Source organism: Solea solea, chromosome 7, assembly GCF_958295425.1.
Source record: "Solea solea chromosome 7, fSolSol10.1, whole genome shotgun sequence".
Taxonomy (NCBI): Eukaryota; Metazoa; Chordata; class Actinopteri; order Pleuronectiformes; family Soleidae; genus Solea; species Solea solea.
This window is the reverse complement of record NC_081140.1, coordinates 28,130,567-28,149,628: the sequence shown is the minus strand read 5'-3', so window position 1 is coordinate 28,149,628 and position 19,062 is coordinate 28,130,567. Positions and strand designations below refer to the sequence as shown.

Genomic DNA, 19,062 nt, shown 5'->3' with positions numbered 1-19,062 from the left:
AGTAAACTGAGTGGAAACTGTTTCTCTTCTGTTCAGGATTTTATTTTATCAACTGATGTTTACACTGGAACAGTTTGCTTTGGTTCAAACGTATGTTTTTGTGTTAACATTAAGAAAAAAAACTAAATAACCAGCGCCAACTGTTCCATTCTCAGGTCAGGGTGACTAATTGTCCTCACTTTGACCAAATGTCCTTGTTTAGATAAAATATCCTCACTTAAAAAATTGTCCTCATTTTGACTAAATGTCTTGTCTTAACTAAAATGTCTTCACTTTGACAAAATGTCCTCACTTCTTTATCCCCAATATTCCCAAAAATGAATATTCAGGCTACAAAAACTGCAAAATCACTGTTAGATTAGATTAAATCTTCAGATGAAATAAATCAACCTGAGATTATCTGAGCTACACTACTTTCTGTGATTTATTATGACTTTATTTATGAGCATATGCTGTATTTATGAGGAGAATCTGAGTTTGTTAATCTGCTGGAGGTATTTTGTTTGTTAGGTATCTGAGCTCAAACCGATAAAGCAAACTGTTTGTTTGTTTGTTTGTTTTTCTTTTAGTACAAATTGACTTCCTGCGCCGCATTATCGACGTAGCAGCCGCTCGTCTCTGCTCGTCTTTAAAATGTAAAACAGGAGCAGAGACACAAACAAAGACGAGCATCTGTCAGTTTTCAGCTGTGCGTCGACACCGACTCTCGCGTCTCTGTGAACAAAACCTAATATAATGTGAATGTTTCACCAGGAAGAAGCAAAACACGTTGACTTTTCTTTCTTTATACAAATATTAGTTGTTTTTTTCCTCTTCTTCTCTGTCAGTGTTTGTATAAGAAGCTCTTAACACTGTGAAAGTGACACGCTAATGTGTTTTCTCTTCTTTTGTTCTGTGTGTGTTTGTTTGTATAGATAACAGGTGTGTGTGTGTGTGTGTGTGTGGGCGAGTGTGTGTTAAGATTTTTGTAAATATACAAGTAGTTTATGCAAAAATATGCTCTTATACTGCGTGTAAATATGAACTCTGTGTTCTTACCTTTTGATGAACACAAGAATAAACTGGTCTCGTCTTCACATCCTTGTGTCTCTTTAGTCCACGTGTCTCTGGACTCTGTTGGACCCACTGCTTTATTGTGCTTTTAAAAATATACCTAAAGATGTTTCCTGTGGCTCATTTATGATAAACATAAAGATTATTTGTGCTTATATAAGTTTTAAGTACAGGTTGAAGGTAAACAGCTCCTACAATTCTCACACATTTTTATTTTTTACCCTTGAAGTGAAGTTAACTCATTAAAAATATGTTGTTCTTTTATGTTGTTCACATAAAATAATCCAAGGCTAACGAGGCTGAGGTTGAAAAAATAAATAACTGGCGTCATTTTTCTCACAGCAAACATTAAGGAAGTGTTAAACTCAATGAATACATGAATTCATCACATAATGATCTATTTTCTGAATGATTGAAGCATTTTTAGACAGAATTCATCAACAGTTAACTCATCTCTAACTTAATCTCTAAAATAAGTTTAATTGTCGCTTCATTTTTGTCACAATTCATGTTATCATCTATAAATTACTTGACTCATCTTCACTGTGTGTCATGTGACTTCTGTGCAACATGGACTATTTTGTTTTTTTAGAATTTATTTTTTAATATATCTACTGAATATATAAATGGATATTATTATTATTATTATTGTTATTATTATTATAGTGTGTCAATAATCCCTAATCAGACTGGACACACAAACATTAACCCATATCCGCTTTCACCTCACATTCTCTCTCCTGTTGTCTACGTAACGATTCGTGACGCAGTGAAACAGAAATGGAGAAGTGAAGTGGAGCTGATGTTTTTAACTCACTCACTCGCTCATTCAGAGACGTGTCATGTGTTCACGTCCCCCCTCGTTCCTTCTCGTCCACCATCAGGGTTTGACGAGGCGGCTCAGCTCAACCTCGTCTTAATGCGATGCCACCAGAGTTATTTTACGCTAGAGTTGCCGTGGCAACAAAGTTCCCCCCGCTCCCTGAGATCAATAGCGTCTCCTTGATGGTGCGGCAGAAGGACGAGGCTTTGGTACAGAAGCTCCTCTGAGAAACTCTTTGCAGCTTTGTGACCCAGTTTCCATCGGAGTAAACATGTGAGGTCACTCATGTTCAGAAACGTTCAATCTAATCTGACATCTTCTCATAATCCTGACGTTTAAACTGAGCCAAAACTAAAGCCAGCGTCTGCAGATCTTTACGAAAAAAATTTACTTTACTCCAAAAAAAATTACCTTATAATAACAAAGACTCCTTTATTTCTGTCACTTTAATCTTCATATTTTCTTCATGAGTAGGTCCCTGACCTAAAGATATTTTATCATATTTAGTTTAATAATCCAAATATATATCTCATTTGAATTCTCATTCAATTCTTGCAGAATTGCTTGAATCTTGCACTTCGTCGTATTCGAGTTTTGATAATTTTGTGATTAATTCTGCACTTTTGGCTAAAACAAATAAAGTATATATGGAGATTTTTTAGGTTGAACAACATTCAAAATTGGTAATTTTACATCTTTACTGTCGTTTTCATGGAAAAAAACAATAAAAAACACATTTTCTCATGTATATTTTCACATTTTCTTTTGACACTTGTTCGTATTCCGATTAAACCAGCAGATATTAAGTATATAATGGATATTGTTTGGGTTGAAAAACTGAAAACAACAATCAAAATTTGTCAATTTTATGTGTTTACTGCCGTCTTTAGGGGCAAAACTTAATTTTTGTGAGTCTGTCAACAATGAAAGACACAATTTCTGATCTGAATTCTAGTTAAATTCCTGTAGAATTTCATCATAAAGCTGTTTTTGTTCCAAATGTCATTTTTATCAGATATTTGCTTGAATATTGTACTAACGTTGTGATTAATTGTGCAGCTCTAGCTACATTTCTCTCAGCTCTTTTAACCTCCTACTTTTAACAGATTATTTACTTAATCTCTGCGTCTGAAATCACAGTATTTTATGGTGTAAATCCACGTAGGCTGTTTTTGTAGGTGAAGTCGTTAAAAAAGCTTGTGAGTGAAACCCTGTTACAGTCTTCACTCCCTCACAATCTTTAGTAAAAGAAATATTTTTGGAGGTTTGTTTTTTTTTTTGGACGAGGCAGACGTGCTGCGCTGCCAACAATAAAGGAAGGAGTGTTGTTAAATAAATAAATTCTCTCTGGGGGTTTGTGTGTGAATTCTCTCACACAGTGAAACCACCCGGCGTGTGTCTTTGTAAGAGGAAGCGCTTCAGCCGCGGTGTAAATGACTAAAACACAGACAACAACTGTGTTCGTGTCGTATCTTCATCTCACTTTAATGTTGTTTTGGTGAATAAAACGCTCAGGGTTTGTTTTTCTCTGGGCTTTTTTTTATTTTTTTTCTTACAAACACAGTCCAGTGAAACTCAATGTTATTCTGTCAGTGCTGATTAAATTTGTTCTCGACAGAATCTCCCGCTGCTTTAAATATTCTGTTATCACTGGAAATGAAGAGTGCAAATAAACCATATGAGAATTTGATGAGTGCTAACTTTATAGCAGCGTGATTTATACACATTTTACATCTGCACATAAAGAAAAACTGAATGGAAAGCTTGATTTAAATGTTTTTTTTATTTTAAACATCAATTCTCAAACAAGTCAAGTCAACTTTATTTCTAGAGCAGAATTAAAAACAACCAAGGTTTTCTTTAGAGATTTAAAGGCACAGCAACATAAAAGGTATACAACTCGAAATCGCCAAAAAGTTAATTTTCAATCCAGGTATTTGCCCCTCCCACATCCAATTTTCGACACACATTCACCAAATAAAATATACCCCAAGTGTTTAGTTTAATCTAAAAGCAGCCTGTACAAAAACAAAACTAGAATAAATGTTATTTTTTTGAAGTTACGTACTGCAGCTTTAAAATCCATCCTTTTAGGACCCTTTTAGTCCCCGTGTCTCTGGACTCTCCCTGTGGCCCATTTATGATCAACGTTATTTGTGCTTATATAGGTTTTAAGGACAGGTTGAAGGTAAAGTGTTTATTCATTAAAAATATGTTTTTTTTTTATGTTATTCACATAAAAGATTTCAAGGCTAATGAGGCTAATCAAATAACTAGCATAATTTTTTCTCCTAGCAAACATTAAGTGTTAAACTCAATGAATACATGAATTAATCACATATTTATTCTTTTTCTGAGTCACAGTTTGAATGATTGAACCATTTTTAGACAGAATTCATGAACAGTTAACTTGTCTCTTAACTGACTAGCTAACCTAATCTCTTCACTGACTAGCTAACTTAATCTCTTCACTGACTAGCTAACTCCTGTTAGCGCAATCTAGCTGAGTGTGTGAGTGTGTATGTGCGCTCTCACTCGTTCACAGAGAGATAAGACGAGAGACAGACTTCCACTTTACTTTTTCTTTTTATAAATTTGACATGTGGTATTTAAAATATTCCATCAATTTCGCCGCAGGCTCCTTCAAAACAAGTCGAGTTCAGGGATATATATTCATGCTGTTTTTGTATTAGATGTTTTTGCTGTGGGCACAATGTGGAGGAAAGAGGGAAAAAAATAATAAAATGAAATAAAAAACCTCTGTGAACACCAGCTCAGTGAGGAGGAAGAAAACTGTAGATATAAAGACTCAATTAGCCACAGAAGGAGCTGGAAACAGAGAAATGGGTATATTATTCAGTGTTTCTTACAGTATATTTATTGTAAACACGATTTTGTGTCCACTCCTGTTCATTTCTATATACAGTTAAACATGATATACTGTTAGTGAGGGGCCCTATTCCACATATTCACATAAATGTGCTATTAAAATACTGGGAAGAATTACGTAGTCGCGTAAAAATCGGGGTAGTAGCAGAGAAGTTGGTGTCCGTCCTTGGTCATGAGAACAATAATGAAAATTAAAAACAAGAAAACCTACGTCAATAATGTTTTATTATGGTGTTTGTATAATAGTAGTAACATCTTATTTCTACTGTCATTTACAGCTAATACTGTCATAATATAATATAATAGTAATAACATAGTAATAACAGTGCAAACTCCACACAGAACGGTCAAACGTTTCGGATCTTTCTCTATACTTTTATCTGGTAAATAAATATTTAAGTGATTTAACAAATCAAAGATTTTAGTTTTTAATTGCAGGAAAGCAGCACAACGTTTTCTGGAAACTGGGAGTTTTATTTATTGATTTATTTTAATGTTGGAAAAAGTGTTGTCGTGAATTGAAACCCTTCACCGTATGGAATGAGATGCCTCCTGGACGTCTTCCTGAGAAGGTGTTTCAGGCATGTCCTTCTGGGACGAGACCTCTGGGGCCGACCCAGGACACACTGGACTTCCTTGCGAAGGCCGATTCCCTCCACGATTATTATATTTTATTTGTTTGAAAATAAAATTTTTGTTTGCAATGATCGGAATTTCTCTTGCTCTTTTGCTCCAAACTTGTTGGGTTTTGTCCGCGATTCTGAAGATCTCACCACAGAGAGCGTGATTTGTCGCGTCTAATGCGCCGCAGGACTTTGTGACGCGATGGCAGCGCTAGCTGCAAGTCGCCGTATTTTATTTTACATTAACTAAAGCATTGTTGAGAGAAGAACAACCATACAGACGTTGTTGAGTTTCACAGTTAACCTCAGGAGCAAATTTCACGGTAAAACTAGCTAACGCTGTGTCCGGCACCGAGACGACGTTTCTTTTCTGCAGACGTTTCCACAAGTGTCGTACAGTGGAGTCTGGACGCTAGCAAGTACGTGACGTCATTTGGAGAATCTCAATGCCGATTGGCCATCGCGTCAGACACAATTTTGACCCGGAGGTCCCGTCTGTGACTTTTTATGTCAACTCGTCGTGCGACAAATCCACCCCACGTCTGCTGTGAACGCAGCGTTAGGAGGCTGCCTGCTGATTGGCTCCTGAGTCAGAGGTCGCACGAGGTGAACGTTCTGTCGCTGCCATTTTCTCCCAAAGCCAGAAAAGTCAGAGGTGTCACTTTAATTTATCTCAGTTAACAGGAATTCTTATCATCGGTGAAGCTCACGCCGTTAGCGATGAAGACGGATGCCAAGAAAAGGAGAGGACATCAGCACATCGCTGCTGCTGCTGCTGCTGCTGCTCCACTGGGCTCTATTATGGTTATTATTGAAGGATGACTTTTTACACCTGTCACCACAGGCGTGTTCCCTTCAAGAGTGAAATCAATACATCTAAAGGCAAATAAGAATCACCACTACATCCTCAGAAAAACTACCCAGAATCATCCGACGATCCCCGGAGTGGATGCAGTGACAGAGAGGGAGAGAAAAAACCAAGCCAGCTGCATCGCTGCTGCTGTTTTCACCTTTTTAGGTTTTTCTGTTACTGTGATTTACATGACAGGTTTCTGTCTGCTTCCGCAGAAGCACTGGGGGGAGCAGAGAGCACGAAAAGGTCATAAAAATCCCAGAGCGCTGCAGACAAGTGAACCTTTCCTACCATTAATTCTCCACCTCGATATTAAAGTCAGGGAAGAAACGCAAAAAAAACCTTGTGTGACGGAAATGTACACGCAGCACCTGATGTAGAGAAACTGTCCTGTGATCGTGGAATTATACGGTGATGCAGCCGTGGAAAAACACGCAGTTATTTCCATTAAAAGGGTCGAGAGACACGAACGTGTTCTGCTGCTGCTGCTGCTGCTGCTGCTGCTGCTGCTGCTGCCGCCTTTCATCATCTCCAGGTACCATTATTTCAGAAAAGCTTAATTTCATTTTGTGATTGATGCCTCGCTGGCAGGAGCAGCAACAATCTTAGTCTGACTCTGGGTTTTTCGCACAATAAAGGCTGAAATAAACGCTGTGATTTATTTGTTCAAAGTGTGTTTACGTGACCCAAGAAGGAAACTTTACAATCCACTTTACAATAAGGTTACGTGAAATAAAGCTGTACTAACTGCTAACTCATATCACAAATAAATATTTAATGATGTTATTCAGGTTAATTATGTTAATAATTTAGACTTTTTTTAAGTTGAAGCTACTGGTAACGTCAGCTAACAAACTTAACTATAATTAAGAATTAATTAAACTTTATTAATGCTCCATATGACCCTTAAGCAGATACTAAAACTTTAATTAACATTAGTAAATGTTTATAATAAAATATTATGATATAACATATTTTTCATGTTATTGTTATTATTATTATTATTATTATTCTTATTGTTATTATATATAATAATAATATTAATAATAATAATTAAGGTAATTGTTTATACTTTATTACAGGTAAAGCTACTCACTCTGAATGGACGTACCAAATAGGCATTATTTAATTATAATTAAATAATTAATATAATTTTTTTTTTGCCTTAAACAACCACACATTTACTAAACTCATTTGTGGAACAGGTTTCCCTCTTTATAATAAGTGTATATTCATTAACATTAGTAAAAACCATAACTAAACATCAAATAAGGTAAATTAAGGTAATAATTTATACCTAATTCAAAGTAAAGCTACATCTGTTTACACAGAAATAACCGTTAATAACTCCATTAACTTTAACCGTTAGAGGATGTAACCAAATTAAGCATTACTTAACTATAGCATTAATTAATCATTATTAACATGTATTTATGCTCCTTTTGACGTCTTTAGCCTGAAAATCAAACCCCTCTTCTCTTTGGACTTTGAAATATGATATCAATCTGCTCAGTTTCTGTTTTGATATATATTTTTAAGTTTTAAATATCTCTGGTGGCCACAAGGCGGTATAGTGGCTAGCACTGTTGCCTTGCAGCAAGAAGACCTTTCTACATTTTGAGTTGGCATATTTCTACTTTGTGTTTGTTTTCTCCAGTGAATGAATGAATTAATGAATGAGTGAACAAATATCTCTGGGGGGGGGGGTTAAATTAGTTTTTCCTGAATTAATGTATCAGCGTTTTTCTTTGTTTGTCAGTTTTGTTAGTGTTGATTATCGTGAAAAGGTCCAAGGGTCATAACTGGGTGGAAATGTTTTTGTGCAGCCCGTGGCCGAGTGGAAGGCAATTCATTGTTCTCCTGGAGTAGAAAAGTACTCGTGCACGTGGTCTGTGTAAGAATTCACTCCTGGTGTAATAATCATGGGTTAAATGCTGAGGTTAACCCACTAATTGGTGTGTGTGCAAAGATGAGCTTTTCTGAATCATTTCATTCCTCTCTGTTTTTTTACTCGTTCACCCTCATGACTGTCTCCCCTGTCTCCCTCTCACGCAGGAACCTGGAATCGGATCAAGAATGGAGCGGCTGGTTCTGTGTGTTCTGCTGTGTGCAGCCCTGGTGGACGGTTACAGCTGCCCCGGCCGCTGCATCTGCCAGCACCTCTCGCCGACCCTGACGCTGCTCTGCGCCAAGACGGGTCTGCTGTTCGTGCCTCCGACCATCGACCGCAAGACGGTGGAGCTGCGGCTCACCGACAACTTCATCACCATCATCCGCAAGAAGGACTTTTTGAACATGACCAGCCTGGTCCACCTCACCCTGTCCCGCAACACCATCAGCCAGATCACACCACACGCCTTCGTGGGCCTACGCTCGCTGCGGGCGCTCCACATGGACGGGAACCGCCTTAGTGTGATAAAGAGCGACCACTTTAAAGGCCTCATCAACCTGAGGCACCTCATCCTGGGCAACAACCAGATCCATGCGGTGGCCACCACCTCCTTCGACGAGTTTGTCGCCACCATCGAAGACTTGGATCTCTCCAACAACAACCTGCGCAGCCTTCCGTGGGAGGCCATCGCCAGAATGGCCAACATCAACACGCTCACGCTGGACCACAACCTGATTGACCATATTGAGGCGGGGACGTTCACACTGCTCACCAAGCTGGTGCGCTTGGACATGACCTCCAACCGGCTGCAGAAGCTGCCGCCGGACAGCCTGTTCCAGCACGCGCAGGTCCTGTCCGACGCCAAAGGCGTCAGCTCGTCCTCTCTGGTCGTGAGCTTCGGTGGAAACCCTCTCCACTGCAACTGTGAGCTGCTGTGGCTGCGCCGGCTCACGCGAGAGGACGACCTGGAGACCTGCGCCTCGCCGGAGCTCCTCATGGACAAGTACTTCTGGTCCATACAAGAGGAGGAGTTCATCTGCGAGCCGCCGCTCATCACCAAACACCTCGCCACAAAGCCCTACGTGATGGAGGGACAGGGCGTGACCCTGAAATGCAAAGCCGTGGGCGATCCAGACCCAGAAATCCACTGGCGGTCCCCAGACGGAAAACTGGTGCACAACAGCTCCCGCACTGTCCTGTATGAGAACGGCACCCTCGACATCCTCATCACCACGCTGAAGGACAGCGGCGCGTTTAACTGCGTGGCGTCCAACGCGGCGGGCATTGCCACGGCCGCCGTGGAGATCAACATGATCCCTCTGCCCTTGTTTGTGAACAACACGGGCCACATGCGCGAGGACCCCGGCCTCTCCGACATCACCACCTCCTCCAAATCTGGCAACGACACCAAGGGCTACGACAAGCAGGACAGGAGGGTGATGGTCAGCGAGATGACCTCCTCGTCCGCTGTGATCCGCTGGCCCTCCGAGCGCCACATCCCGGGCATCAGGATGTACCAGATTCAGTACAACAGCTCGGCGGATGATACGCTGGTGTACAGGTGAGCCGCGGCGGGAGCAGGTGGATAAATGTGGGGACGGGGGGAGGGAAGGTGAGACATCTGCAGTGACCATCTGCTGAATGACACAACGGTCTATTACGGCAGATCGACAGATACAAAAAATGAAGCGTGTCCAAAAATAAGCAGCAGAGCTCCTGTGGTGGAAGTGTGGGTGACACACGGAGGAAGAATTCTTTTCCATAAATTAAAATATCATTAACATTAGAAGGCACTGTAATGTGCTCTGAATGTACAATGAATAATTAATGTATTCACAGATATGGTAAACAATCAGTATGTTTACTTGACAGAAGGAAAATAAATCAGATTATTGTGTTAGTTTGACTGAGATGTTTAAACACTCCTGTGTAGAAACTGAAGCTAAAATAATTATACTAAAATTTTAATAAGTGTATAATCCACTGATGGTTGGTGTGAATTTTATTTTTACCCTTCTTGTATTCAGGTCAGGTCTACAAAGGCGGCCATTTTGGACCACCATGTGTTTACAGTAGCCCACACTGGACAAACTTCACATCTTTTAAGTGTTAAGTGCTAACTGAAGGCGACATAGTTTCTCCAACACACTTGGAAAGGAAGAGTGAGGTGAAGTTCGGCTGCAACACGAGACTTCAAGAGTAAATGTTGCACTGTACCTTTAAAGTAAATGTAAACATGTTAGTCTGACATGATAACGTGGTTTGGACAACAACAGAAAGAAAAACATGGATAAATCTAGGCTGGAGGAGAATTTAATCTGTCATCTTAAATAATCTAATATTTTGAACCAGTACCGTTTAAAATGTACTGGTACAGCTGAAGTCTATATCGCCTCCTAGTGTAGTGGAGGAGGACACACTTTGGATTCTGTGCTAGTGTTTGTGTACTGGGACAAAGACAGTAGAACATGTTTTCACGTAACACAGAATTTATAAAAACTGAATATTTTCTCCCCCCTCTCTTTTAAATAGTAACGTCGTACACACAAGATTGTCTTTAGAGACGTTTTTATCTTCAAAAATCTGCATGAATACGCCGTTGAGCGCTGTCATGACCATGCCAAACCAGTAGGTGGCAGTGTATGAAGCCCAAAAAACGTTGTCGTGTGGATGAAAGGAGAGAACGCATTTTCTTTTCAGATAAATGGCTACGCGTGTACGTGGCCTAAATGTCGTATTCGAGCTAGAACCAAAGAAGGTTGTTCTGTATGTAAAAATATACGCAAAATGATCTCCGAGATTCATGATTTGACTGTAGCCACGTCGTGTTTTTGAAATGTGTCGTAATTTATCGTCTACGTGAACATAATTTACAAAATTGACATCATGCTCTGTTAAAGAAGAGCTGAAACCAGAGTGTTTCAGACCAGTAACTCGACTGAGGTCGCCCCCTGGTGGCTCCATCCCAGTGTTTGTATACTGGGATGGAGCCACCAGGATTGTCTTTAGAGACATAAATATGCTGTCGAGCACTGTCATGACCATGCCAAACCTGTAGGTGGCAGTTTAATTGGAAGCAAAGCTAATCAGAATCCTAAAAAAGAAGAGTTCCTATGAACTCGCAAACAGGAAAGTTTTGAGCTTTCCTCAAATTTCCACTTTAGTTTTAAATAATATTTGTTTTCAGTGACATAAAACTACGTTTTTTTCACGTGGATGAAAAGAGAGAACGCATTTTCTTTTCAGATACTTGGCTATGTGTGTACGCAGCCTAAATATTGTATTCAAGTTACAACCGTAGAAGATTGTTCTGTATATAAAAATGGACGCCAAATTAGCTGCGAGATTCATGATTTGACCGTACGTGGCGTCGTAATAGTGGTAGTGATCCAGACCGTTGACTCGACTGAGGTCGCCCCCTGGTGGCTCCATTCCACTTCCTGCGCGTCACTTTCCAAAGCAGATTTTTGCAAACAGGCTACGACGACAACAGTGCTGGCTGTTATTTGTAGCCATTAGCTGAGTAAATCATTAGCGTCCAGCTTTTTAAAGGACTGAGGAACCTTTTCCGCCGTCATTAAAAACATTATATGACAACAAACAACAACACAAGGGCGACTCTTCCACGGCACGTAGCTTTATTTTGTATCATTAGCGAGTGTCTGCGTTAATTGGTTACAAGACAGGAGTGTGATTAGATGTGGTCGCCTAATGATCGGCTCGTCCACGGCGGTGGAAGGAGTTTCAGATCAATTATTTACAACGAGAGCGAGGAAACGGCAGCGGCAGCACACTATACATCCAGACTTTTAAATTATAAAACAGTATAAGCACTCATTGTTCAAAGAAAGACGGCTAATAGTGACAGAATTAGATTTTAACACTTCACCAGTGACATTTTAATGTGGGGGGGGGGGGGTCAAGGTGGCACTTTTTTTTTGTTTACTTTTTTTTACCCAAACTTTTCGTACAGAAAAACAAGAATAAATCCGAGGTTGTTTTTCACAGTATGACATACATCACTTTGTACCAAGAAACTATAAATTAGATCACAGCGACACAGTGATTTCACGTTACATCCTGGTAAATTGAGTCCTGCCGCTTGTCGACCCCCCAGCGTGAAGCAGAACCTAATCAAATCATTTCCTGCTCTTTATTTCATCCTCCGCACACTTTAGTTTCCTCATTTAAACACAAGTTTCACTTAGAACAAACAATAAGCTGTCACCGTCACGTGACACGCGTTTTTAATGTTGTGTGAAGTGTGACAGATTTAATTAAGACAAGAATTCACACAGTTCAATACAAAGTTACCAGAATGAGAATGACAATACTTTCAAATAACAACACTGAGGAGGAGGAGAAAAGGGAAAAACATTTAGACTTAACATGACAAGAAATATGTGCTTACTAAGAGATAAATGACCTTTTAAGTTCTATGATAATAATGTGTGAATGTAAGAAAAACTGTTTAAAAATATCATTATGATGTGAAACCTCCAGGAATTATAAAAGTATTATTATTTACAGAAGTAGACTAGTGGCTGATGTTACTTCATGGATGAAGTAAAAATGTCCAACTGTAGATTAGTTAAAAAGACTTAAAAATCCTGAAAACAGTTGTTAATATAGTTCCAAAATCTACTTATAATTCCAAAATCTACTTACATTTTCAAAATCTACTTATAGTTTCAAAATCTACAGTCCAAAATCGATCATTAAAACACTTAATGAACATATGTAAGTATCTAAATGAATCACCAAAATGCTGAGTCTTTATTTTATCAGGCACCACTTCCTTTCAACATGGCTTTCAAAATAAAAGCCACTGACTTTTGGCTACTTCCTATATAAAACTGTATGTTATAAAGCTTGGTAATAAAAAAAATAGCTTATTGTGTTGTAATTTTTAAGTAGTAGTCATTCCACAACTGTCACACTTCGGCAGCCATTTTGAGCCACCATGTTTTCAACTAATGGATGAACTTTTGATGTTTGATGCTAACTCTAGGCTACAAAGTTTCAACAACAGTCTTGTAAGAGCTGCAACATGAAACTTCACCTATAAATGTCGCTAAATTTTACTTTACCTTTAAGTACGACGATAATGTTTGATGTGTTCTGCAGTAAATGATGCACATTTAATCTGAATCCAGTTTATAGACTGAGCCGTGTTAAAGGATTAAAACCTGGACTTTTGTGGGCTTTTGTCAGATATAATGAGTCGCTCTCGCGTATAATTTTCTCATTTGGTTTGAGCGTGAGTGTTGTTTTGTCTTTAGGTGGTTACATTATTACCTACAAATGATCACATTCTCCCCGCAGGGAAGAGATTGGAACGAGCTTGTAATTATATTAACGCCAGTGTTGACCTGAAGACAGTGTCTCCCCTCCTTCATGTTCGGCGTCGTGTAATCACGCGGTCGCCGACAAAAACGCGACCTTGGGTGCATCGCGCATCATAACTGCCGTGTTTTGTCGAGCCGGCAGCTGTTGTGGCATCGTCTCTCACAGTCAGTCACCTTTCTCTGTCATTTCATGCACAATCCCAACAGAGTGCGTTCTTATTGCTGTTTTATAATGTGACAGATTCTCTCATGAGTCGGCTTTAATGGAGTGTGGTGCTTTTTTTATGATTCTCTGCCAGAGCGGGAGTTTATATTTCAGGGCCCACACACGGGAAGGAGTTTTGTCGTATCATCTTTTTATCCACATTTTTATCTTCATTTTCATGCGCTGTTCCCACAGGGATTATTGTATCCAGCTCAAATTTTGGCAAAATATTTAAAACACAATGTTGATTCAGAGTTGTAAATATTGTGACATTCTGCGTTATGGTATTACCATGGCGATGCTGCAAATTTTGCCAGAAAAAAGGAAATTGGTTATCCACATGAAATGGCAGTTGAAATATTGAAAATATTTTACGTTTTCATGCACTGTTCCCACAGGGATTATTGTATCCAGCTCAAATTTTGGCAAAACATTTAGAACGTAATGTTGATTCAGAGTTATAAATATTGTGAGTTTTTGTGTAGCGGTGTTACCGTGGCGACACTGCAAATTTTAATAGGAAAATTGGTCATGACGGCCAATGGATGGACAGATACTCATGAAACTTGACACACGCGTCAACAGCACAACAACTTTAAGTCTGATGTGGGTCGCAGGATTGTGTATGGCAAAATAGCATCACAGCACCCCCTAGAAAATGTAAAATCAACAGCCCACGCCGCTGAAATTTGGCACACGTCTATCAGGATGAGAGCTACTAAAAAAATTCTAATATGAGCACTTTGTTAAGTAGCTAAAACACTATTTTTGGAAAACGGGTCCCAGTGTAGAAAAATCTCAAAATGCAACCCTTGTGTTTTTGTACATACAAAAAAAATGCTACTTTGAGAAAATGATGATGTCATAGCCCCTCCTCTCTCTTGCCATTTTTGTTGTTGTCTTGTTTTTGGACATTTTTTTTGGTCTTTTCTCGTTACGTTAACTTTTAATTTCTTTCCTTAGTCGCCCTGACTTGGTTCATTCTGTATCTGTATGTTTCTGTGATTGTTAGCATTGTAATGTATATTCTATGTATTATATTAGCGTATATTCCATGTTTGGTGTATATTCCTGTGGAGCCACATACAAGGCCTGGCATGTGTACTACAGCATTTAGAGTTGTTTTGGGGGATGTTTACGGTTTTAAGAACGAAAAACAGAAAACAGCTTGTGTTGGAAGGTTCTGTTTCCATGTGGATAAGACCTTTATCCCAGCACTACAATAATCCTGTTATTTTGATGTTTTTGTGTTCTCCTGACATTTCCATTGTGATTTAAAACACTTTATTCACACCAGTATACGTGCATTTCCAGATATTAATCCTGTCTATCTTCTATTTCTCTCTCTCTCTGCAGAATGATACCGTCCACCAGCAAGAACTTCTTAATCAACGATCTGGCCGCTGGCCGCGAGTATGACCTTTGTGTGCTGGCAGTTTACGACGACGGCATCACATCGTTAACGGCCACACGTGTGGTCGGCTGCGTGCAGTTCCACACGGCCAGCGAGGTCAGCCAGTGTCGCTTCCCGCACAGCCAGTTCCTGGGGGGCACCATGATCATCATTATCGGGGGTATAATTGTCGCTTCAGTGCTGGTGTTCATCATCATTTTGATGATCCGTTACAAGGCCTACAGTGGCCCAGAGGACGCCAAGACCAAGGTCAGCTCCAGCACGCACTCCCAGACCAACGGCAGCCAGCAGCGGCTGCAGCGCTCCGCCTCCAAACAGCCCTCAGACGAGGGGCAGAACGAGGCCCAGGCGCCCAAAGAGTGCATGGCGATGGTGCTGCGCGTGGACGACGAGAAGCGGGAGGACCCAACCGCGACCACCGCCATCCTGGAGGTGGAGCTGCCCCCGCTGACGGCAGACAGGATGAAGAGAAGAACCAGCCTGGACGCTCATTGCTCCGGTCCGCCGTCTGAGGACACACAGACGGACAGTAGCCTGACGGGCTCCACCATGTCGCTGTGTCTCATCGGCTCCAGCGCCGGCACCAAGGAGGCTCCAAGGCTGAAGGACAAGAAAAGCACTCTCGCTAACATGGGCCTGCTCCCGAACGAGCTGGCACGAACTAGGCACAGATTCTCCTTTGACGGCGGGGATTACTCCATATTTCAGAGTCACAGTTACCCGCGCAGAGCGAGGACGAGGTGGCACAAGTCCACCAACCAGCTCGACGTGGAGTCGTCGCCACTCGCCAACCGGAGAGTCACATTCAGCAGCACCGAGTGGATGCTGGAGAGCACGGTCTGAGGGCGGGGGGTGAACGTGTAAAAACAAAAACAAACATGTCTACATGCCATATGACGCACATTTGTCCAATAAACACAAGCACATTCACGTACATGGGGCAAACTTTCCTGCCATTCTCCTGCCTCCTCGTCATAATCCCAGAGAGGCTTCGCCGGCCATGTCCTGTCTTTACGCAGCAGTGCCTTATTCTGAAAAACACACGTACGAATGGAGGACGCTGCTCACTGTCGTCACAAAACTTTTCTTTTTCTCTCTCTCATTGAATCCCACACTAAAAAAAACGGGGGAAGCGTCACTTTTGGATTGATTTTTTATTTTTTTTTGTCCCGCCCCGTGACATGCCAAGGGAGGCGTGGCCTGTGGATGTACGTAACTGTTATTTTCTAAAAAAAAAAGGAAAAAAAAGAAGAAGATAAATGAAAGAAAAAAAACTGTAGGTATCCTGTTATGTCGATCATGTTTTGTTTTTCTTTCAAAAAGAGTAAATGAATTCAAAAAAAACTTTTGCACAGAAGACACGAGATACAAGGACAAGTATCACCACCAGTCTATACAATAATAATGAGTAAAATAATAATAAAAAAAAGGTTTTACACATGCCAGTTTGTAATGATAGAGTAGAGAGGGACGGACGGACACAGAGAGGACGGACCAGAGACACAGATTCCTCTCCAACAGTCGGACTTTTACCATGTTAAATAGATATTGTTCCAGATGTGACTGTATATTATTATTCAGTTCTGTATCTGGCTGGTCTAGATAAAAAAACAAAAAACAAAGACGACAAACAAACAAACGAACGAACGAAAACAAAAAAAGAGACATATATAAGTATATTAAAACATTGGTGTATGTGTACTAACTATGTAAAGTAAGCAAGTCATACGTCACATGACTTTTTACAAAGCATTCGGGTGTCGGCTGCGAGTTTTTACATTAAAAACCTGTGTCATCGCACCTACGTCAGTCTGTCAACGCTTGTTTCTGTGTGTGTGTGTGTGTGAACTGTGGATGTGGTGGTGTTCCTCTTCTTGTGCCTTCAGCAGCAGCAGCAGCAGCAGCAGCAGGAGTCTAAATGTCCAGCAGGTCAGGACAGGACAGGTCAGGGAAGGACACCTGCCTGATAAATATTTGATTGGGTGAGTACTATTTTGAAAAGCTTCTGTGGAAACTGCTGCACCAGGGGCACGAGAGCGACGCGAGGACGTGTCTCTGCATTCAAATGCAGCCAGATGTTTTTCCACAGGGGTGTAACGCTGGTCTCCGACCACTAGGGGGACACAGAGCCTAATGACATGCAGACTGCAGTGAGGAGGGATTACAGTGATGACAACAGAGCCGGCCCATGGCATGAACAGATCACCAGGGGGGCCCCCCCAATAGTGTATGGATAAAGAAGTTATTAACATATATTTAGATATCTAAATAAAGCTTGAGTTATTTGGTTTTATTTTAGACGTTTTAAAAACCAGAGTCATTAAAGTGGTTTAATTCAAGTTCAGTAAAACCACACTTTTGTGTCGTATCATCTTTTTATCCAGATAGAATGGCCAGTTGTAATATTGAAAATATTTTACATTTTCATGCGCTGTTGCCACAGGGATTATCGTATCCACCTCAAATTTCGGCAAAATATTTAAAACATTATATTGATTCAAAGTTGTAAATATCGTGACTTTTTGCGTAACGGTGTTACCATGGCGATACTGCAAATTTTGCCAGAAAAGTGGAAACTGGTTATCCACTTTGAATACGAAAGTGCAAATCAGTGTCAAAAGATTGACACTGGTATGGTGTAAATAACTATAATTTATGTAGTACTGTTACTGTTTGTATAAATAATAGTTCAGCGCAGGCTACTCTGAGGTCAAATTCAGCTTAGGGCCCCTTAAAGGCTTGGGCCGGCGCTGGATGATGGTTACAATATCCTGTTTTCTGTGTATAATATTATATGAATTTATATTTTTTGGTTAAAGGGTTTTAAACAACTCTCATTCATGTTCACACCAGGGTTATAATAGTTGCTTTGTTATTTTTAATTAGTTTTAAGAGTGGGTTAGCTAGTTTTTATTACTTTTTTTTGGAAATGCTTAGTTTTAGATGAGTTTTTATTAGTTTCAGTGTTAGTTGTTTTAGTATAATGGAGTATTTGCCAGGCGCAAGATGCAAAAAGGTGATCATAAGTATTTTGTCTCAAATTTGAATTTTTCAAAATTGCACAACTTCATATGAACCCAAAAGGAATATTTATGGATGAAATCAGTTTAAAAGATGAAAACCGAGCACATTTTCCACTAATTGTTGTTAGTTTTAGTTTTAAAAGCACACAATTCACTTTCAGCTAGTTATCAGGTTCTTTATTTTTATTTCAGTTAACGAAAATGTTTTTTTCCAATGTTAGTTTTGGTTATTGCGTTAGTTTTCGTTTACTATAATAACCTTGGCTTAGACACGGACACATTTTACACAATATACTACAACACAATCACTAAGCCCCCCAATAAAAGGAATATGGTGAATTAATTGATTGATTTTTATGTCGTATCCCAGAATAAAATATGAAAGATTGAGCAAAAAAAAAAACAGACAAATCCATCCACCTATTGTCAACCGCCTTTCCGAGATCAGGTTGCAGGGGCGGCTCCATTAGGGGGTCCAAACTTCCCTCTCCTTGGCCACATCGTCCAGCTCTAACTGGGGGATTCCCAGGTTCTCCCAGGTCAGTGAGAAGATATAATCTCTCCACCTCGTCCTCATAATTGGACGTGCCAGGAACCTCCTCAGGGAGGCGCTCCAGTGGCATCCTGACCAGGTGAACGACCTCAACTGGATCCTTTTCACGCCAAAGAACAGCAGCTCTACTCCGAGTCTCTCCCAGATGACTTCGCTTCTATCCGTAGAAAACCCATTACAGTTGCTTGTTCCTGTGATCTCGTTCTTTCCGGCATGACCACCAAGATTGAGCGGTAGATGGAGAACTTTATTCCTGTTAAATCTTTGATTCTTTGATTTTGGATGACATAAGAAATGCTTTTATTGTTAAGACAAACGTCTACAATTCTTCTTCCTCACATGCAAAGCAACAAAGACATGAATACCATTAATCACTCCAATCACAAT

The 19,062-nt window shown here is 40.2% G+C and overlaps 1 protein-coding gene across 2 annotated transcripts in view; it reads left to right on the top strand.

Moving 5' to 3' along the window:
• lrfn1 (leucine rich repeat and fibronectin type III domain containing 1) overlaps positions 1-16,899 on the top strand; it is a 177,055-nt gene extending 160,156 nt beyond the window's left edge. For both annotated transcript variants that reach the window (XM_058634126.1, XM_058634125.1), the window contains 2 exons: positions 8,297-9,693; positions 15,042-16,899. In XM_058634126.1, coding sequence (XP_058490109.1) covers positions 8,318-9,693; positions 15,042-15,942 — 2,277 coding nt within the window. In that variant the 5' untranslated portion in view covers positions 8,297-8,317 and the 3' untranslated portion in view covers positions 15,943-16,899. The remainder of the gene's footprint in view (positions 1-8,296; positions 9,694-15,041) is intronic.
• The last annotated feature ends 2,163 nt before the right edge of the window (positions 16,900-19,062 follow it).